At 47.5% G+C, this 22890-nt stretch overlaps 1 protein-coding gene across 4 annotated transcripts in view; it reads right to left on the reverse strand.

Moving 5' to 3' along the window:
* Positions 1 to 285: 285 nt before the first annotated feature.
* Positions 286 to 22890, reverse strand: part of fuz (fuzzy planar cell polarity protein) — a 28346-nt gene continuing 5741 nt past the window's right edge. For all 4 annotated transcript variants that reach the window (XM_080217542.1, XM_080217544.1, XM_080217543.1 and 1 more), the window contains 9 exons: positions 19029 to 19113; positions 17841 to 17909; positions 14506 to 14610; positions 12330 to 12533; positions 10140 to 10235; positions 8662 to 8768; positions 6687 to 6766; positions 3771 to 3872; positions 286 to 627 (listed from right to left, as the gene is read on the reverse strand). In XM_080217542.1, coding sequence (XP_080073668.1) covers positions 425 to 627; positions 3771 to 3872; positions 6687 to 6766; positions 8662 to 8768; positions 10140 to 10235; positions 12330 to 12533; positions 14506 to 14610; positions 17841 to 17909; positions 19029 to 19113 — 1051 coding nt within the window. In that variant the 3' untranslated portion in view covers positions 286 to 424. The remainder of the gene's footprint in view (positions 628 to 3770; positions 3873 to 6686; positions 6767 to 8661; positions 8769 to 10139; positions 10236 to 12329; positions 12534 to 14505; positions 14611 to 17840; positions 17910 to 19028; positions 19114 to 22890) is intronic.

Here is a 22890-nt window from a genome sequence, read left to right on the forward strand (position 1 = left end):
GCTAAATTGCCCCTTAGTGTCAGGGGGACTAGCTAGGGTAAATATGTGGGGTAGTGGGGATAAGGCCTGGGTGGGATTGTGGTCAGTGCAGTCAGTCTCACTTATGGAGCTCCCTCGGGGCCTGTCCGGGTACTGCCCCTTCACACAGTCACTGCGAGGCAAATGTCCACAGCTGGCGTTGTCAATTACTGATCAGTTAGGCAGCCAGTTTCTCCCTTTGCTAGTTCAAGAGCCTGGGCGTATCAACCATCCCGTCTCCCCCTCCCCATCCTAGTGCCTCTCTCTTCCCCTCTCTCGCCTTTCTCCCCACCCCCAACAAAGAGATGGTGCCGTTAAGGTCAGCAGTCTGTTTGGTTAACATCAGGCAAAGTGGTACCACCTTCGTCCAAAACACTGGCTTCTGGAGGAGGCACAGCCCTACCACTCAGAAAGAAACTTCCTTTGTCAGTAGGTTAAAGGTTTTGGTGGCAATGTTCCGCAGGGCAAAGGTGGGGGCGTCTGGCCTGAAGGTTAAGAAGAGCTGATACTGTGGGGTCTGGATGGCATAGCACTTGTGGTCATCAGCGACAATGTAGCACTCCGCTGGGGTGTGGGTAAAACCGGCGTGAAATTCCTCATGGAGAGATGCTGAGACAACAAGAATGGACCATAAGAATCTGAGTGAGGGGTAAAGGACTCACTTACAATAATTACAAAGTCGTGAAAATATCACTGAAAAAACTTCTACAAGTTCTTTAAAGTTTTAGTGTCACAAGTAAGCTTACATTAATGAAGTTACTGTGAAAATCCCCCAGTAGAATAGGATAGTGCAGCACAGTGGTTAGCACTGCTGCCTCACAGCACCAGGGACCCAGCTTGGGTCGTCACTGTCTATGTGGAGTTTGCATGTTTTCCCCATGTCTGCATGGGTTTTCTCTGGGTGCTGTGGTTTCCTCCCACAGTCCAAAGATTCGGGGACACTGAGGGAGACTTTAGACTGGACAGGTGGTGGTGAGCTGCCTTCCTGAACCACTGTGGTTAGGGTGCACTGGCTATGCCAAATTCTCCCTCAGTGTACCCAAACAGGCACCAGAGTGTGGCAATTAAGGGATTTTCACAGTAACTTTATTGCAGTATTAATGTGCGTCTACTTGTGACTAACAAAATAATAAACGGAATTGAGAAGCAGAGAGGTTACATTAAACTTGTTTCGAGTATTGGTCAGACTGTGTGGTTTACTGTTAGGAGCTCTGGTCTCCATGTTATAAGAATATTGAGACGCCAGACTAATTTGCCATGACAAAACTAGAACTAGGAGGAAAAAGGCAAAATACTGCTGGAATTTGAATCGAAAATGCAGGAAATTGTCAGCAGGTCTGACAGGATCTGTAGGGAGAGAATAGAACCAACGTTTTGAATCTGGATGACGTTTTGTCAGAGCTGAGAGGATACACCTAGCAGGGAAGATTGAACAGGCCATGGTCCCTTTCTCAAGAAGGGAGAAAATTAAGGGATGGAGTTCTTGAAGATAACGGGTGGCACAGTGGCTAGCTCTGCTGCCTCACAGCGCCAGGGATTCAGGTTCGATTCCCAGCTTGGGTCACTGTCTGTCTGTGTGGAGTCTGCACGTTCTCCCTGTGTCTGCGTGGGTTTCCTCCCATGTTCCAAAGATGTGCGGGTTAGGTTGATTGGCCATGACAAATTGACCTTAATGTCAAGGGGATTAGCAGGGTAAATATGTGGGGTTACGGGGATAGGGGCTGGGTGGGATTGTGGTTGGCACAGACACGATGGGCTAAATGGCCTCTGTAGACGTTGTCAGGATCCTATGAAAGGGTTTTCTGAGGGGAGATGCTGAGAAACTTTTTCCACCTGTTTATAACGAGGTCATAAATTTTTAAAAAATGCTAACAAATCCAGTCAGGAATTCAGGAGAAACTTACTTACCCAAAAAGGGGTAACTCGCTATCACACAGAGTGGCTGAGGTAAATAACACTAGGAGGTCTCACAATACCAGGGTGAAGTTAACAGGTTTATCTGGAATCATGAATTTTCAGAGCGCTGCCCCTTCATCAGGTGAGTAACACTGACGGGGATTAACATGAGGGAGGAAAAAAAGGATGTGTTGTCGATGGGGTTTGGAAGAGGCAGCATGTGGCCCAGGAGAGCCAAACGTCCCCTTTCTATGCTGCAGACCCCACGTAACAGAAATAATATCACCCTCTTTACCTGCACATGTTTTTAACAAAGGAAAACGTACCGAGGTTTACTGAGGGGAAGGACATCATTTCCAAAAACACAGTCAAAGAAAGTGAAACATAGGTGTCTTTATCTGAGGAAGGATGTCCTTGCTGTAGAGGGAGTGCAGAGAAGGTTTACCAGGCCGATTCCTGGGATGGCAGGTCTGTCATATGAGGAGAGACTGAGTCGGTTAGGATTATATTCACCAGAGGGGATCTCATAGAAACTTATAAAATTCTAACAGGGTTAGACAGAGTAGATTCAGAAAGAATGCTCCCAATGGTAGGGGCCACGTGTGGCAACTAGGGGATTTCACAGTAACTTCATTGCAGTGTTAATGTAAGTCTTCTCATGACTAATAAATAAAAAACTTTAAACTTTAGTTTTGAGTAAAGTTTTTTTTATAAGGGGTAAATCTTTTAGGACTGAGGTGAGGAGAAATTTCTTCACCCAGAGGGCGGTGAATGTGTGGAATTCACTCCCACAGAAAGTAGTTGAGGCCAAAACTTTGAGAGATTTCAAGAAGAAATTAGATATAGCTCTTGGGGCTAAAGGGATCGACGGACATGGGGAGGAATCAGGATAGTGAGAGTACATAAAATATTGTGTACCTTCATCATACTGTGAGCATTTCACACGGGGAGAAAATTATTCCCCTGACAACTCAAGTTTTAATGGAGACATTACGGAGATTTAAGATGAGAGGGGAGAGATACAAAAGTGTCCAGAGGAGCAATTTTTTCGCTCAGTGGATGGTGACTGTCTGGAACGAGCTGCCTGAGGTAGTAGTAGAGGCAGGTACAATTTTGTCTTTTAAAAAGCATTTAGACAGTTACATGGGTAAGTGGGTATAGAGGGATATGGGTCAAACGTGGGCAATTGAGACTAGCTTAAAGGCTAAAAACTGGGCAGCATGGACAAGTTGGGCTGAAGGGCCTGTTCCCATGCTGTAAACTTCTATGATTCTATATTAGCTCCCAGCTTCGATTCCCTGCCTGTACTGTGAAGACTTAAAGTTTATTTATTTGTCATAATCAGGTTTTCATTAACACTGCAAAGACGTTACTGTGAAAATCCCCTAGTCGCCACACTCCAGCACCTGTTCAGGTACCCCGAGGGAGAATTCAGCACAGCCAATGCACCTAACCAGCACGTCTTGCAGACTGTGGGGGGAAACCGGAGCAGCTGGAGGAAACCCACACAGACATGGGGAGAACGTGCAGTCTCCACACACACACACAGTAACCCAAGACCGGGAATCAAACCCGGGTCCTTGGCGCTGTGAGGCAGCAGTGCTAACCACTATGCGAAGGAGCTCAATTCCTGATCCGAGGAACAGAGGGGAATGGGGAACATGGTTTACTGTTGCTGCAACTTGATCTTTGTTGAACTCCATGCTATCGCTTGGGGAGGCGGTGCAGAGGGGTTGGGGGCAGGGGAGGGGGGTGGTGCAGAAGGGTTGGGGGCAGGGGTGGGGTGGGTGGCACATGCCACAAAGAAAGGGTTTATCTGTCAATGGTCAAGTGCACTTTAAATTATTTTCACCTACCAGGCTTGAGTTCAGCTGAATCTGCTGGAAAGTATGAAGAGACAGCCAGGGTGTAAAACAGTCGCAGGATTGATTTGCGTCTCTCGGGCGGAAGGGCTGCTCCTGCAACAGATCCATTGAAATAAACGTCAAAATTCGCTCCGTTCCCAGCAAATCCCAGGAAAGCTACTGAGAATGAGACGCAGCTGAGACCTCAGGGACTGACTGTCCAACCCAGGACTGAAATCAGGGGGCTCAGAGATGTTCTAATTGTTTAGAATTCATTCTCATGATGTGGGTAAGACCAGCACTTATTCCTGATCACTGGCTGCCCTTGAGGTGATAGTGTGTTGCCATCTTGAACCACTGCGGTCCATGTGGCATATGGACACTCACAGTGCTGTTAGGGAGGGCATTGCAGGATTTTGGCCCAGATCGCTTAGTGCAGATCACGATGGGTTAGAGGGAAAGGCGGTAAGGGGCTGGGCAGAAACAGAGCCAAGTGGCACCACAAAGACCTCCAAGGCATCACTAAGCCAGCCAGACCCAGATGAGGGCATCGGGCATATCTCCAAACTAATCTCCGAGGAGGTCCACGAGGTCTTAAAAATCTTCCTGGAAAAGGTCATCAGGGCCCTGGTGATCCACAGCGAGCTTGCCAAGCGCAAAATGGTGATGGCCAGGGGTGTAGTGTACACCCTGACCTGCCAAAGGCAGATCCCGTGTGGCTTCAGTGGTTCAGGACAGTCTGCGACAGTGAAGCAATAGCCAACGTTTCCCAATTCAAGATGATGAGTGGGGCTTAGAGGCGTTCCCATGGTATCTGCTGACTTTGTCTTTTTTGATGGTGGAGGCCAAGTTTGGGACAGGGGTCGCTGTGGGAACAGGAGTAGGTCAGTCACACCTTTTCTCTCTACCTCCTCCTGGGGAGCCAAATTCTCTAGATAACTCAGATCCACCCATGTTGCCTCATTGCCCCATCCAAGCCCCAGTCAATACCGAGAAAGTTAAATCACCCACCACAACCCTGTTGTTTTTGCATCTTTCCAAAATTTGTAAGCATATCTGGCTCCTTTATCTCCCGCTGGCTGTTGAGAGGCCTGAAATAAACCCCCAACCTTGTGACTGCATCCTTCCTATTCATAAGAAATAGGAGCAGGAGTAGGCCATCTAGCCCTTCGAGCCTGCCCCGCCATTCAATAAGATCATGGCTGATCTGTCGTGGCTCAGTTCCACATTCCCGCCCTCTCCCCATAACCCTTAATCCCCTCTCTTATCAAAAACCCATCAACCCGCGTCTTAAAAATATTTAGCGAGGCAGCCTCCACCACTTCAACGGGCAGAGAATTCCAGAGATTCACCACCCTTTGAGTGAAGAAGTTCCTCCTCAACTCCGTTCTAAACCGTCCCCCCTTTATCTTGAGGCTGTGCCCCCTAGTCCTACTGTCCTTTCTGAGCGGGAAGAGTCTCTCCACCTCTATCCTATCCATCCCATTCATCATCTTATATGTCTCAATGAGATCTCCCCTCATTCTTCTAAACTCTAACGAGTACAAGCCTAGTTTATTCAGCCTCTCCTCATAGCTCAACCCCCTTAACTCCGGCATCAGCCTAGTAAACCTCCTCTGCACTCCCTCCAAGGTCAAAATATCCTTGCGTAAGTGCGGCGACCAAAACTGCACACAGTACTCCAGCTGCGGCAAGACCTCCCTACTCTTATATTCAATCCCCCTCGCTATGAAGGCCAGCATCCCATTCGCCTTCCTGACCACCTGCTGCACCTGCAAGCTGGGTTTTTGCGACTCATGCACAAGGACCCCGAGGTCCCTCCGCACCGTCGCCTGCTGCAGTTTTTCGCCACGTAAGTAATAGTCCTTCCTACCATTATTCCTACCAAAGTGGACCACCTCGCACTTGCCAACATTAAATTCCATTTGCCAGTTCCTGGCCCATTTGCCCAGCCTATCTAGATCCTTCTGCAGACTCTCCACACCCTCCACGCAATTTGCTGTTCCACCAATCTTGGTGTCATCAGCAAATTTTGACACCATACACTCGATTCCCTCCTCCAGATCATCTATATAAATGGTAAATAGCTGAGGCCCCAGCACCGACCCCTGGGGCATTCCACTAGTCACCAGATCTACGCATATTACCTTGCTGCCTGAACCCCCAAGTTGTCCTCCCTCAGTACAGCTGTGGTATTCTCTCTACCTTCTCCTGGGGAGCCAAAGTCTTGGATTCTGGGTGACACTGTGGCACAGTGGTTAGCACTGCTGCCTCACAGTGCCAGGGACCTGAGTTCGATTCCCGGTCGCTGTCTGTGTGGAATTTGCAAATTCTCCATGTGTCTGTGTGGGTTTCCTCCGGGTGCTCCCATAGTCTGAAAGATGTGCTGGTTAGGTGCATTGGCCATGCTAAATTCTCCCTCAATGTACCCGAACAGGCACTGGAGTGTGGCGACTAGGGGATTTTCACACTAACTTCATTGTAGTGTTAATGTAGGCCTACTTGTGACACTAATAAATAAACTTTAAACCATCAGATGTGGTCGGTTCACCTTTACAACGAATCATACAGTGCAGAAGGAGGTCATTGAGCCTGCACCGACCACAATCCCACGTAGACCCTAGTTCCGTAACCCCGTACGTTTATCATACTCGTCCCCCTGACACTAAGGGGGAGTTTAGCCTGGCCAATCCACCTAACCCGCACTGTGGGAGGAAACCGGAGCTCGGAGGAAACCCATGCAGACATGGGGAGAACATGCAGACAGTGACCCAAGCTGGTAATCGAACCCAGATTCCTGGCACTGTGAGGCAGCAGTGCTAACCACTGTGCCACCCTGAGAACAAGGAAGAGAAGTGGCACAAGCTGCTACCAAGAGGATGCTGACAATGTTGTGGTATCAGTAACATGGCTCCACAATGTGCTTACCTTGTTGTTGACTGGGATTAACACTGTGAGGATGAACAGTGAACAAGTTCTTCTTCTGTTCTCTGTTTACTAATAGCAGACTGGAAAAACACAAAGAGACGAGAAAGTAGCAGACAAACTGAAAGAGCTGAATGTGGATTAATGCTAATGACTTTGCTGATTGCTTGGCTCGGTGTATCTGTAAACAATCAGCAAACCTCAGTCCCCAAGCCCGTTTAAATCAGATTTAAAAAAAACACACAGAAACCTGCCACCTCCAGAGAGGGATACAACATTTTACCACCAGGATTCAGTCTCTCATTTTGGGTCCAGACATCAGGAAGAAATCTTATTCCCATTAGACAGAATGCAACATGTGAGCCCTTCTCCATTGTTCCCACTCTGTGGAATGGCCCCAAATTCCTTCTGGACAGAGTTTCCCTCTGTCACCACCCGTCAACCCGGGATATAATCCAACAGAGAAAATGAAGCACTTTTGGAGTATAGTCGCTGTTGTAATGTAGGAAACAAAGCAGCAAGTTTATGTGCAAAAGGATCCCCCAGAAAATAGTGTGATAAAGATCACAATGTGTTTCTCTGTGATGATGAGTGAGGGCTAAATATTGGCCTGGACGTAAGTGAAGTGTGTGTGTGCAGACAAACTCCTGCTCTTTGAAATAATGGGTCAGGAACTTGTTTCATGGAGAAGTGGTTTTACCTGCTGCTTTACAGCATTAGGGATCTGGGTTCAACTCGGCATTGGGTGACTGACTGTGCAGACAGACTGTATTGCACGTTCTCCCCGCGTCTGCATGGGTTTCCTCCCAGTGCTCTGGTTTCCTCCACGTGGCTTGAACAATAACAGTTGTGCTGCTGCCTCACAGTGTCAAGGACACAGACTCAACTCCCAGCTGGGGGTCACTGTCTGACTGAAGTCTGCACATCCTCCTCATGTCCACGTGGGTTTCCTCTGGGTGCTCTGGTTTCCTCCCATATTCCAAAGATGTGTGGGTTAGGTGGATTGACCACACTAAATTGTCCCTCAGTGTCACGGGGGTGAGTAGGGTGAATAGTGGGGTTATGGGGATAGGGCCTGGATGGGATTATGGTTGGCGCAGGTTTGATGGGCCAAATGTTGGGATTCTATCTTATTTTAAACACATTATCTGTTGGAAAATCTGCCATTAAATATCATCGGCAGACATCATATCTCAGGAATTTATGGGTTTCTGCCGCATTCTGAATTAAAGAATAGTTTGATTGGCAGAACGTGGAATCGTAAACTGAATAATAAACTGGTTGTTTTCATCCTGGTTTTGAGGGAATCTGCATTCAGGTTAGAATCTGATCCTTTGGAAAGTTATTGACAAGTTTCGGTGAGGGGCCACAGAGCAGGAAAAGGTAGGAAACAAAATGGCAACCATGCCAACGTGCTTTTAGATCGTACATCACAGTGAGCATTAGCAGAGCAAAATGGTCTCGGAACTCGGAGAAAAATGGTCTCGGAACTTGGAGAAAAATGTGTCGGAGAGGGTGTGACAAGTTCCAATTTTGACACTGACGATTCAGGAGTGAGAGGAGAATGTGAGCTGGAACATTCGGAACTCACAAGTAACAGAGAAATTCATATCATTACATTATCGTAATATTGGTAATCTCAGAGAGGCCTGGGTGACGGGGGGGCAGGCAGCAGAGAGGGGGAAAGAGAGAGAGAGAGAGAGACAGGGAGGGGCAGGGGAGAGAGAGAGAGGGCGAGGGGGTGGCGGTGCCGGGGGGAGGGGGAGAGGGGGGAGAGAGTGGGACAGGGGAGAGGGAGAGGAAGGGGGAGGGGAGAGTTTGAGGGGGAGAGAGAACAACTGGCAGCATTGAAGCTAAAAGGAATTGGAAGTTCTGAGTGGGATGAATCTGAAAATCGCCAACAAGCTGCATTACTGAAATGTTTTCCAGTGACCTGTGGACCAATCAGGAGGTACGCACTCTGTCGTATATAACTTACCCAAGAATGCTCGGGTGCAAGGGAACACTGGTCAAGAAGGAGTGTTGATGTGCCCTGACACAGGTCTTCAAAGGTTCCAGCAATGGGCTCCAGAATCTTTCAACTAACTGGAGGCATAAAGCAAATATATCCAAATCCAAATCTAATTCAGAAAGTGCACCATTAAAAAAACAGGTGGAATGTACATATAGCCCTCCCAAACCTATAACCTATGGGCACTGTGTGTCTCTCCAATCACTCTCACTAAATACAATCTGAACAAAATAGCTGACAATCCTTTAAATTTTTTCAAAAAAAAGTTTAGCATAAACAGAGAGAATAAATTACACTTTAGGTGCTGATGAGCTGAAATCTGAGTAAGTGATAATCGTTGGGGTCACGCAAGTTTATTCCTCAAGTTTGCCTCAACTTTGAACAGTGCAGAGTTAAATTTCACCAGGTGATGTGTCATTGGGATAGGCCTTGCGAAGGACGGAGAGAGACAGAGAGAGAGGATGGGTGGAAAATTATTCACAGGGGTGAGAACGGGACAGAGTGAGGGGGGCAGATTCTGAGATAGGAGGGGAAAATATTTTAAAATGTACAGGCAGCACAGCAGCAATTCTCACAGCATCAGGGACTCGGATTCAATTCCAGCCTTGGAGTTTGCACATTCTCCCCATGTCTACGTGGGTTTCCTCCAGGTGCTCTGGTTTCCTCCCACATGCCAAAGATGTGCAGGTTAGGGAGACTAGCCATGTTAAAATTGCCCCTTAGTGTCCAAAGATGTGCAGGTTAGGTGGATTGGCTATTCTAAATCGTCCCTGTGTTCCAAAATGTGTAATTTAGGTCAATTGGCCACACTAAATTAATCCTTAGTATACAAAGATGTGTGCGTTAGGGGGAATTAGCAGCTTAAATACGTGGGGTTACGGGGACAGCGTCTGGGTAACGTGATCTTTAGGAGAGAAGGTGCAGATTCGATGGGCCAAATGGCCTGCTGTGCACTGTGGGCATTCTAATGATTCATGCTCTTAATCAGTATCCGATAGCCCTGGAATCAAATGTGCAGAGCAATTTCAAGAGCGAATCAGTGTACTTCTTTCCAAAGCAGCCAAACCTCATCACTGTCTCGTTCTGCACTTAGTTTCAAGTGGACACATGAACAACAGGTACAAAGAGGCAGTGTGGTGGCACAGTAGTTAGCACTGCTGCCTCACAGCGCCAGGGAGCTGGATTCGATTCCCGGCTTGGGTTACTGTCTGTGCGGAGTTTGCACGTTCCTCCCGTGTCTGCGTGGGTTTCCTCCGGGTGCTCCGGTTTCCTCCCACAGTCCAAAGATGAGCTGGTCAGGGTGCATTGACCTGAACAGGCACCGGAGTGTGGTGACGAGGGGAATTTCACAGTGACTTCATTGCAGTGTTAATGTAGGCCTTACTTGTGATTAATAAATAAGCTTTTACTTTAGTTTATAAAGATGGCGAGTAAAGTTAACTCACCTCAGTCTGAACTTGCTGTAAAGAGGGGGCTGGTCCACACAGCAGGCACACCTCTACCCCAGGGACTAGCTCAAAGGTCAACAGCCTATGAGGTACCTGTGATATGAGACCAAGAGAGAGAGACACAGTATGATTCAGTTCCCCAATACCTCAATAAACACAAGCTTGGTAATGTCAAACAGAACAAAAATCAAAACAGAATCTACTGAAATATTCAACAGGTTAGGCAGCACTGCATGGTGATAGAGATTAGCACTGCTGCATCACAGCTCCAGGGACCCGGGTTCGATTCCCGGCTTGTGTCACTGTGCGGAGTCTGCATATTCTTCCCGTGTCTGCGTGGGTTTCCTCCTGGTGCTCCGGTTTCCTCCCACAGTCTGAAAGACGTGCATTGGCTGTGCTAAATTCTCTTTCAGTGTAGCCGAACAGGAGCTAGAGTGTGGTGACTATTTCACAGTAACTTCATTGCAGTGTTAATGTAAGCCAACTGGTGCCTAATAAATAAACTTTAAAACTTCAGATTTTCCAGTATTTTCTGTTTTGTTTCAGATTCCTGCATCCAGCAGTATTTTGCCGTTTTCTTGGCAAATGTACTTGCCAGGCAAGCTCTTTCTTTAAGAGTTGTGATAGACGGTGACATTTTGAAACACTGTAAAGTCCCTAATGAGGCAACCCGAAAAATGGTTATCCATTACGCAAGTGTTGTCCCTGCAAACCAACACCAATTAAATGCCTGCGTGCAGGTCCCCCGCGTGAAATGAAACAAATAATGAATGTTCCTCATGCAAATTACAAGCTTCTCGATGGAATAAATGAATGTTAACCAGCAGAATCTCTCAGGCTAGAATCCCAATTTGTACCCAGTGAGCTGATCCCAGCCAGGGGCATAAGCAGGCACCATACAAAGGGGCCTTAACAAGCTCAGCTATTCTCTGGCTGCCAGCAAATGATTCCTCAGTCCTAATGTAATGTATTAATTTTTGGCAAGGTCCCTTCCTCGAGGTCTTGAATAGTCAGCTTGCTTAGGCCTCTTCACAGAGATAATTGTGTAACATGGCCACAAGGATCACATTAAGACTGGACTGGGGTAAAGTGGAGGAGGGAGCAGTTTCTCTTCAGAATCACAGGAAGACACCACTTGGCCCTGCAGGTTACCGCACATACGTTCAGACACCTTTTAAATGAGTTGGAGGGCTTCTTTCTCGACTAAACTTTCAGACACCGAGTTGCAGACACCCCCCCTCCTCCTGCCCTCTCGGTGAAAAGTCTTTCCTCATCTCTCCTCTAATCTTTCCACCAATCACTCTAGATCTCACTGTACTCTCTAATATGGGCAGCACAGTGGTTAGCACTGCTGCCTCACAATGCCAGGGACCCAGGTTCGATTCCTGGCTTGGGAGGCTGTATGGAGGCTTCGTGTGTGGAGTTTGCATGTTCTCCCTGTCTCTGCGTGGGTTTCCTCCCATAGTCCGAAAGACGTGCTGGTTAGGGTGCACTGGCCGTGCTAAATTCTCCCTCAGTGTACCCGAACAGGGGGCGGAGTGTGGCAACTAGGGGATTTTCACAGTAACTTCACTGCAATGTTAATGTAAGCCTAGTTGTGACACTAATAAATAAACTTTAAAACTTTACATACTCTGCAGGATTGATAGTACCCAAATCTATCCCACATAAAAAGAAAAAGCATACTTGTTCATTGAGTTCATAGAATCCCTACAGTGCAGAAGGAAGCCATTCGGCCCATCAAGTCTGCACCAACCACACTCCCACCCAGGCCTTATCCCATGCTCCACGCATTTACCCTAGCTAGTTCCCCTGACACTAAGGGGCAATACAGCATGGCCAATCCACCTAACCTGCACATCTTTCCGACTATGGGAGGAAACTGGAACACACAGAGGAAACCCATGCAAACATGGGGAGAATGTGCAGACTCCACACAAACAGTGATCCGAGGCCAGAATTGAACCCAGATCCCCGGCGCTGAGAGGCAGCACTGATAACCAATGTGCCACCATGCTGCCCTACAAAGTGCTCTACAGCTCTGGGGCCAGAGCCTGTACTCCATTAATTGGAAATGCTGACATACCCACTCACGATGCTAAATATTGAAATGTGACCAAACACCATGACAAGTGGATTTAAGATAGGCAAGAAGTTTAAAAACCTGCTGGACAGATAGTTACTCACTGTGGGGCTGCCGTGTGGCAGATAGATGGGGTAATCGCGTGATGAGCTGGGCGCCAAGGATCCCACCAGCCATGCCAACAACATGACCTCCTGAGCTGCGAGCCGCCACCACTTCTCTGTTGCCACGATGACTTTGCCCATGACCATGAGGCACCCAAAGTTACTCTCAGCAGCCGCCGCAGCAACAAAGACATCCAGCGCCTCCTGGAGCAGACAAGAAGCAAGAACCACCGTTACATTTCAAACAACAAACCATCTGCCTGAAAGAACTAATAGCCAAGGCTAGGTTACAAAAGCGATTAGCACTGCTGCCTCACAGCGCCAGGGATCCAGGTTCAATTCTGGCCTTGGGCCTCTGTCTGTGTGGAGTTTGCACCTTCTCCCCGTGTCTGCATGGGTTTGCTCTGGGTGCTCCGGCTTCCTCCCACACTCCAAAGGTGTGGAAGTTAGGGGGATTGGCCATGATAAATTGTTCCTTAGCTTCCCAAGGTGTACAGGTCAGGTGGGCTGGCCATGTCAAATTGCCCTTAGTGTCCCAAGATGTGCAGGTTAGGGCGAATTAACCATGCTAAGTTGCCTCTTAGTCTCTAAAGATGTGCAGATTAGATGGATTGGCCATGTTAAATTGATCCTCAGTGTTTAAAGAGGAGCAGATTAGGTGGCTTGACCATGCTAAATTGCCCCATATTATCTCAAGGTTAGGGGAATCAGTGGGGTAAATATGTGAGGGTGCGTGAATAGAGCCCGAGTAAGATGCTCTGTCCGCGAGTTGGTCCAGATGCGATGGGCTGAATGCACTGTAGGGATTCAGTGATTCTATGAAAGTTAATGTCAAACCGAGTGTGCAGGATGCTCTTTATCATTGTTCATCGTGGAGACCTGGTGGTCAAGCCAGACTGAGCAGATGAAATTCCTCAGGAGCCACATGAGCTTGGTTCTGAACTCAGGTTTTCTGGCCAGTTTTCCCTCCTAAAGCCCTGGGTCCCAGGAAGCATTAACTTCCATCTCACCCAGACAACAAACGGGAGGTTAAGGACTTCTCTACTCAATATGCAATGAAAGGTCATTAATCGATGGGGTTCAGCGCAGAGGGAAACTTTTACTGTTCATTTAGCAGTTGCCTTAGTTTATCTTGGCATGCTTGATAGAGAAATAAAGAGAGGAGTTATACAGTCCAGATGAGCGGCACAGGGGTCAGCATTGCTGCCTCACAGCGGGTTCAATTCCAGCCTCGGATGACTGATGTATGGGTCCAGTCAACGTGAGGCAGCCATTTTTTTCAAAGCTAGACCTTGCAAGGCAGCAACGAAATGCACAATTGGTTGATGGTGGTGTCACGATTTGAGTGACCAGTGGTTACAGCGCCAGAGACCCAGGTTCAATTCCCGGCCTCGGGTCAGTGTGTGTGTGGAGTTTGCACGTTCTCCCCGCGTCTGCGTGGGTTTCCTCTCACGTTCCAAAGATGTGTAGGTTAGGGTGGATTGGCCACAATAAATTGCCCCAAGATGTGTAGATTAGTGGAATTAGCAGGGTAAATGCAAGGAGTTACAAAGATAGGGCCTGTGTGGGATGCTCTGCCAGTGAGTTGGTGTGGACTTGATGGGCTGATTGGCCTCTTTCTGCATTGTAGGGATTCTATTTTGCCTCAACTGGGAGTATTTGATAGAAAGTGCAAGGGAAGCCTTACGCTGCAGTTAACTGCTGCTGTGACTGGGCTGGGAGTTGATAACTGACAATAAATCTTAAACAGCATCTAAAGAAAGCTCCACTTTCTACCCTTCTTATTCTATACTTCAACCCAATTGATGTGGAGATGCCGGCATTGGACCTGGGTGGGCACAGTAAGTAGTCTTACAACACCAAGTTAAAGTCCAACAGGTTTGTTTGGTAGCACGCTTTTGGAGCGCTGCCCCTTCATCAGGTGAGTGGAGCAGCACTCCGAAAGCTTGTGCTTCCAAATAAACCTGTTGGACTTTAACCTGGTGTTGTGAGACTTGTTACTGTGTCAACCCACTTTACTCCTGTGAGAAATCCCTGTGCAAATAATATGTTCAGAAATTTAAATTACGGGTGTCTTTTGAAACTGTGCCGTAGAGGTGATGCACCAGTCACAGTGCAGCGGTCTTCCATTGTCCCAGCAAGCACAGTCCTGTCAGTCTACCCTGTCACCACTAACCTGGAGTATGTCAGCATGCGGAGACACCACACAATCCACGCACTGTGTCAGGTCTCCAATCCAATCCGAGGCAGCAAGGAAACTGTCAATCAGCTTGTAACAGGCCTAGGAAAACAGCAAGCGAATGCTCAGCTCAAACACATAACAAAAAAGGAACCCAGTCATAGAATCCCTACAGTGCAGAAGGAGCCACTTGGCCCATCAAGTCTGCACCGACCACAATCCCACCCAGGCCCTATTCCCACAACCCCACGCATTTATCCTACATAGTCCGGCTGACATTAAGGGGCAATTTAACGTGGCCAATCCATCTAACCTGCACATCTCTGGATTGTGGGAGGAATCCGGAGCACTTGAAGGATACCCATGCAGACACAGGGAGAATGTACAAACTCCACACAGACAGTGACCCAAGCTGGGAATCGAAGCCGGGTCCCTGGCATTGTGAAGCAGCAGTGCTAACCACTGTGTCACCAGCATTATTAACACAGATGCCAACAGATTACAACCAAACATTACGAGAACCTTGTATTAAAAATATTAGGCATTATTGCCTTCAGGCAATCCAACTGGTCTGTTGGAAATTGCATTACAGTGATCTGATTGGACTGCCATAGCCCCATTGGGAAATGAAAATCATACAACTCTGCTGTATCTCCAACCACCCTCATGAACTGTGGGAACCTCAGTAAGAAGTCTCACACCACCAGGTTAAAGTTCAACAGGTTTATGTGGAATCACGAGCCTTCAGAATGCAGCTCCTTCATCAGGTGAGTGGAGGTTAGTTCACAAACACGGCATATATAGATACAGACACAATTGCAAGATAATTACAGATTGTAATGTGAAGAATGGTTGGAATGAGTCTTTACAGGTAATCTATTGACTGTCAACACTTCCTGCTCCCTCAGCAAAGCAGCCAGCATAATTAAGGACCCTACATACCTCAAACATACTCCCTTCCACCTTCTGGAAAAAGATACAAAAGTCTGAGGCCACGGACCAACCAACTCAAGAACAGCTTCTTCCCTGCTGCTGTCAGACATTTGAATGGACCTACCGCGCACTAAGTTGATCTTTCTCTCCACTCTAGCTATGACTGTTACACTACATTCTGCACTCTCCTGTTTCCTTCTCTACGAACGGTATGCTTTGTCTGTATAGCGCGCAAGAAACAATACTTTTCACTGTATGTTAATAAGTGACAATAATAAATCAAATCAAATCAAAATCAATTCTTTACAGGTACAGACAGTGCGCGTGGAGAGAGGGATAATCACAGGTTAAGGAGGTGTGAATTGTCTCAAGCCAGGGCAGTTAGTAGGATTTTGCAAGTCCAGGCCAAATGGTGGCAGTTACATGTAGTGTGACATGAACCCAAGATCCTGGTTGAGGCCGTCCTCATGCATGCGGAACTTGGCTATCAGTTTCTGCTCGCTGATTCCGCGGTGTCGTGTGTCTTGAAGGTCGTCCCTTTGGAGAGATTAATAGTCGAGTGATAATACCACCAATCCATCGCTTCCCCATATATAGAACATAGAACACTACAGCACAAACAGGCCCTTCGGCCCACGAGTTGCGCCGTTCACATCAACACCTACCAATCTATAGACCTATCTATAACCCCCAATCCCATTAAACCCCATACACTCATCCAGAAGTCTTTTAAAAGACCCCAGCGAGTTCGTCTCCACCACCACTGACGGCAGCCGATTCCATTCACTCACCACCCTCTGAGTGAAAAACTTACCCCTAACATCACTTCTGTACTTCCCTCCCCGCACCTTAAATCTGTGTCCTCTCGTAGCGACCATTTCAACCCGGGGAAATAGCCTCTGAGAATCCACCCTATCTATTCCTCTCAACATTTTATATACTTCTATCAGGTCGCCTCTCAACCTTCGTCTCTCCAGGGAAAAGAGTCCCAGCTCCCTCAACCTAACTTCATAAGGCATGCCTCCCAGTCCAGGCAACATCCTTGTAAATCTCCTCTGTACCCTTTCAATAGCTTCTACGTCTTTCCTATAGTGAGGCGACCAGAACTGCACACAGTACTCCAAATGAGGCCTGACAAGGGTCTTATAAAGTTGCAGCATTACCTCCCGACTCCTAAACTCAATCCCTCGATTAATGAAGGCCAGTACACCATACGCCTTCTTGACCACCTCCTCCACCTGCGAGGCCGATTTAAGAGTCCTGTGGACCCAGACCCCAAGATCCTTCTGCTCTTCAATACTACTAAGACTCCTGCCCTTGATAGTGTACTCATTCATCCCGTTGGTTCTTCCACCTTGTGAGAATATCTTCACCTTGTGAGAATCTCGCAAGTTAAAGGATAGCAATCAGGAGCTGGAACCCTGGCTAACTCACTGCAAGGTCCCACAAGCAACAATGTGATAAATATTTCAGCAAAGTTGGCCAAGCGATGTGTGGGTTAGGTGGATTGGCCATGCTAAGGTGCCCCTTAATGTCGGGGGACCAGCTAGGGTAAATGCATGGAGCTGTGGGGATAGGCCCCTGGGTGGGATTGTGGTCAGTTCAGACTCGATGGGCTGAATGGCCTCCTTCTACATGGTAAGGATTCTATGATAGTCGTTGGACAAGACATCAGGAAGAAATCCCCCAGTTCTTTTTTAAAGTTTATTTATTAGTCACAAGTCAGCTTATACTGCAATGAAGTTACTGTAAAAAATCCCTTAATTGCCATATTCCGGTGCCTGTCTGGGTACACTGAGGGCGAATTTAGCATGGCTAATGCGTCTAACCAGCAAGTCTTTCACATGTCTTCTCTGAAACAGTGCCACGAGATCTTTCACACCGACCCGAGGGGGCAGATGGGTCTTAGTTTGACATCTCATCCAGACGGCACATCCGACACTGTAGTGCGATTTGATTTGATTTATTATTGTCACATGTATTAACATACAGTGAAAAGTATTGTTCCTTGCACACTATGCTGACAAAGCATACCATTCATAGAGGAGAGTGCAGAATCTGGTGTTACAGTCATAGCTAGGGTGTAGAGAAAGATCAACTTAAATCGAGGCAGGTCCACTCAAAAGTCTGACGGCAGCAGGGAAGAAGCTGTTCCTGAGTCGGTTGGTATGTGCCCTCAGACTTTTGTATCTATTTCCTGACAGAAGAAGGTGGAAGAGTGAATGTCTGGGGTGTGTGGGGTGCTTAATTATGTTGTGCTTCTCCCGAGGCGGCGGGAAGTAGACAGAGTCAATGGATGGGAGTCTGGTTGCGTGGTTAGTGTTAAACCTGCAGCTTTCTGACTCTGAGCCACGACTGGCACTAAACAACATGCCTCACCATTCCACAGTCTCACTCACCCGGAGATCCCTCTTCAGTCGTTCCACATTCTTGAGGTTCACCAGATCATCCAGACCAATCACCAGCACCTTGCAAAATTGGGAGCACACGGTTAAAGTCTAGCCAAGACAAAGGAAGAATCTGCAAACTCCACACAATGAGCCAAGGTTGGAACTGCACCCAGGTCTCTGGCACTGTGAGGCAGCAATGCTAATTATAGAAACCCTACAGTGCAGAAGGAGGCCATTCAGCCCGTCAAGCCTATACCGACAACAATCCCATCCTGGCCTTATTCCTATAATCTATGTGTTTACCCTGCTAATCATGCTGACACTAAGGGGCAATTTTAGCATAGCCAATCAACCTAACCAGCACACCTTTGGACTGTGGGAGGGAACCGAAGCACCCGGAGGAAACCCCATGCAGACATGGAGAGAACGTGCAAATTCCATACAGTCACCCGAGGCCAGAATTGAACCTGGACCCCTAGCACTGTGAGGAGGCAGGCAGTGCTAACCACTGTGCCACCCGTTCATATCCTCAGGACATCCCAAAATATTTACAGTCAATGAAGTAACTTTAAATGGTGTCCACGTTCGAATGTACCCCTTGCGAGGGCCAACTGCACTTAACAAGGTCCCATGAACGCAAGTGTGATAATGACCTTATGACTTGTTTCATGGATTGAAGGATAAATATTAGCCAAAACAGTGGGAAGAACGTCTCAGCAATTTTCAAATGCTGCCAAGTTATTTTTTTTACACATATGAGAGAGGGCAGACTGGGCCTCGGTTTAATATCTTAATAGCTTTTATCGGAAAAACCGCAGCTTAGATGATGCAGTGCTCTCTTAGCACTCCTGCTGGGATTGCTGGATCTATGTGCTGATATAGCTGATGCTCTGGGTCTTGAACCCCCAACGTGGTGACTCCGAAACCAGAGTGCTACCCACTGAGCTATGGCTGATGAGAGCAGCAGTAACAGCACCAGTCCTGCACTTCTTCCACTCTTCACACTGAGCTTGCTTTGGCTTCAGTTGGCCAGGATACAAACCTGGCCAGTGGGAAGCTGACATCTGAGGAGCCGCCGCGTGCGTGGGCCAGAAGGCTTTTTCCCATCCACTGTTGTTCGTCACAGCCAACGTAGGTGGCCTTTCAAAAAAAAAACACTCCTGTCAACCTGAATAAGGCTTTGCCCTGCAGACTCACCATGGCACTGAACACGTTGTCTAACAGGCGGCTTAGGTAAAGGTCATTTGCATCTTCCTCAGAGGTCATGGCGATGAGAGTGATGCTGCATAACCATAGAAACAAGCTGTTAGCACAGTATGGACTACATCTTGGGCATATCTTTAGCACGGCTATTTCTAACGGCCTGCTAACCTGTCTCTGGAACACAGACACCAAACACTGTGCAAAACAACTATGGACAGGACTTCTTTAATTGGATTTTCTGACTTCTCACCAATGTTCCTTTTCTTCGCTGCCCTCCTGAAGGCAGTGAACCATCTGTCCTCAAGTACCTCATCCAAGTTTCCAAACCTTCATCTTGCATAACCAGGCCACGAACGTCAGCCAGCTATTTGTGGTCAGCATCAAGGCCCGAGTTCATGCGACAGGCCCGGGTTCCAGCAGGGAGTCACTGATTAGCAGTTAACAATGGCAGTTCTGAGCAAACCTCCCTGGCTCTGGGGATGCTGAGGTTTGAACAAAGAACGTCACAGCACAGGAACAGGCCCTTCAGCCCTCCAAACCTGCACCAAGCATGCTGCCCCATCTGAACTAAAACCCTCTACCCTTCTCTCTATTCCTACCCCATTCATGTATTTGTCAAGTTAAAGTCCAATGGGTATATCTGATAGCATGAGCTTTCGGAGCGTTGCCCCTTCGTCAGGTGATTCACCTAATGAAGCAGCGGTGCTCTGGAAGTTCGTGCTACCAGACAAACTTGCTGGACTTTAACCTGGTGTTGTGAGACTACTTACTGTGCCCACCCCAGTCCAACACCGGCAACTCTATATCAAGTATTTGTCAAGACGCCTCTTAAAAGTCACTATTACACCTGCTTCCACTACTTCTCCTGGCAGCCAGTTCCAGGCACACACCACCCTCTGTGTAAAAAACTTGCCTCCTACACCTCCTTTGAACCTTGCCCCTCGCACCTTAAACCTGTGCCGCCTAGTAACTGACTCTTCCACCTGGGAAAAAGCTTTGATTTGATCAACTGCCCCCAGATCAGAGAAACACTAATCCAGAACAGTGTGTGCATCTGTCTGGTCTCCACAGCCCAATGCTTTCAGGAATGGTGCATTTACCTTCCGGTTCTGCACTCACTTTCAGCTGCCTAGGTCGTGTGCTCAAGAAATTCCTCCCTCAACCTCTCAGTCGCCCCTTTCAAGATGCTCTTTGACACTGATTTCTTTGGCCAGGTTTTTGATTATCTGCCCTCATAGCTCCTTCTGTGTCACATCTTGCTCGATAATTGCTCTGGGAATCCCCCAGGACCTTTTACTGCACTTACGGGGAGGGGATGGCCTAGCGGTATTATCGCTAGACTATTCACCCAGAAATTCAGCTAATATTCAGGGGACCCGGGTTCGAATCCCACCATGGCAGATGGTGGAATCTGAATTCAATAAAAAAAATCTGGAATTAAGAATCTATGGATGACCACAAAACCATTGTTGGAAAAACCCATTTGGTTCACTAGTGTTCTTTAGGGAAGGAAATCTGCCGCCCTTATCTGATCTGGCCTACATTTAACTCAGAGGAATTAGGAGCAGAAGTTGGCAAATTTAGCCCTTCGAGCCTGCTCCACCATTCAACCAAATCATGACTAATCTCTCCCTGGTCTCAAATCCACCTCCCCACCTGTTCCCCATATCCCCTTATCCCTTTTTTATTAGAAATATATCCATCTCCTTCTTGAAACCATTCAATGATTCAGACTCCACCGCACTTTGGGACAGTGAGTTCCACAAATTCACCCCCCCTCTGCGAGATGTAGTTCCCCTTCATCTCAGTTTTGAATCTACCGCCTCTCAATCTATACCTGTGACCTCTTGTTCGAGATTGCCCCACAGGGGGAAACATTTGGTCTACTTTTACTTTATCAACCCCTTTTAATATTTGATATACCTTGATCAGATCCCCTCACATTCCTTCTGAACTCCAGCAAGTACAAGCCCACTCGAAAGTCATGGCAATGAGGTTGACTCTCAACTGCCCTCCGAGGGCAACTGGGGATGGGCAATAAATTCTGGCCCAGCCAACGACACCCATAAATGATTTTAAAAAATTAAAGGCACTACATAAATGCGTGAAATTTTACCAATTATTAGTCATTGGGATTGTTCTCTGCACCCCTTGAACATATCTGGGGAGGGAAAAGAAACACAGCAGCTGGTAGTTGGTTCTGACTGGGATATTTCAGTGACACAAGGGGGAAGAGAGGAAATTCTGGTAGTTGTACTTCTCTTCCTCTCCCGCCCCTTCCTGAATGCATTGGACTTTTAAATCCAGGAGTCCTGTACTGGCAAAACATGTCCTTTTCCTTGCTCCAATCTGTAGTTTTTGGGTGTTTGGGAATGAAAGTGTTAATGCATCATTATTAAATTATTAATGCCACTTCATGGTGAGGCATTCAGCCCCACCCAAGATCCCAATCCCATCAGGAAGACTAGTCTGGAAAAACTCTCCCCCGCAGAACCTCAACGCAAACTCCATCTGGACAAATAAATGGGAATCACTGGACACAACAAACAAGTATCTGCTCTCAAACCCAACCCAATACCTACTTGGTTTCAACCTTCCTAGGAAAGAGTGGTCCACCCTCAACAGGCTCAGGACCAGCCACAGCACTTCTCGACCAACCTCCACAGATGGGATAATAGTGCCAGCCCTTTATGTACCTGTCGGAGAGAGCAAACTCTGCACCACCAGAAGGATGTCCAGTCCACAGACTTACACTCAAACACAGCAGGACAGCAAGAAACTACTAGGCTTAGGGGCTTTGCATTTGCTCAATAATAATAAGTAGGCTGTTCGGGACTGTAAATGTTAAAGTGGGAATGAGGAAACTGTACCTCCCACATTATACGAAATAGGAGCAGTAGGCCATTCGGCCCCTCAAGCCTGTTCCGCCATTCAACAAAGTCATGGCTGATCTGTTTGTGTTTCTAATTCCACTTTCCAATCTACCTCCGGCAATCTTTCATTCTCTTGCCTGATAAGAATCTATCTCCCTCTGACTTAAAAGTATTCAGTGATCCTGCCTCCACCACCTTTTACAGGTGCGTCAGAGAAAGCATTCTTTCCAGTTGTATCGCAGCTTGGTCTGGCTCCTGCTCTGCCCAAGACCGCAAGGAACTACAAAAGGTTGAGAATGTAGCCCAATCCATCACGCAAACCAACCTCCCATCCATTGACTCTGTCTACACTTCCCACTGCCTTGGCAAAGCAGCCAGCATTATTAAGGACTCCACGCACCCTGGACATTCTCTCTTCCACCTTCTTCTGTCAGGAAAAAGATACAGAAGTCTGATGTCACGTACCAACCAACTCAAGAATACTTTGTTCCCTGCTGCCATCAGAATTTTGAATGGACCTATCTCACATTAAGTTGCTCTTTCTCTACACCCTAAGCTATGACCGTAACACCCAACCAGCATGTCTTTCGGACTGTGGGAGGAAACCAGAATACAATTTGCTGATGACACCACCATAGTGGGTTGAATCTCAAACAAGACAAGACGGAATACAGGAAAGAGGTAGAGAATCTGGTGAAATGAAGGAGGCAATTCAGCCCATTGTGCCTGCACCAACAACAATCCTACCCAGGCCCTATCCTGGGCTAATCCCCACAAAATTAGGGTCAATATAGCATAGCCAATCAACATAGCCTGCGCATCTTCGGACTCTGAAAACTGGATCACCCGGCGGAAACCCTCGCAGACAAGGAGAGAATGTGCAGACTCCACACAGACAGTGTCCCAAGCCGAGAATCGAACCCGGGTCCCTAGCGCTGTAAGGCAGCAGTGCTAACCACTGTGCCACCGTGTGATTAACAGGT

Source organism: Carcharhinus amblyrhynchos, chromosome 35, assembly GCF_965287045.1.
Source record: "Carcharhinus amblyrhynchos chromosome 35, sCarAmb.v2.hapA, whole genome shotgun sequence".
Classification (NCBI taxonomy): domain Eukaryota; kingdom Metazoa; phylum Chordata; class Chondrichthyes; order Carcharhiniformes; family Carcharhinidae; genus Carcharhinus; species Carcharhinus amblyrhynchos.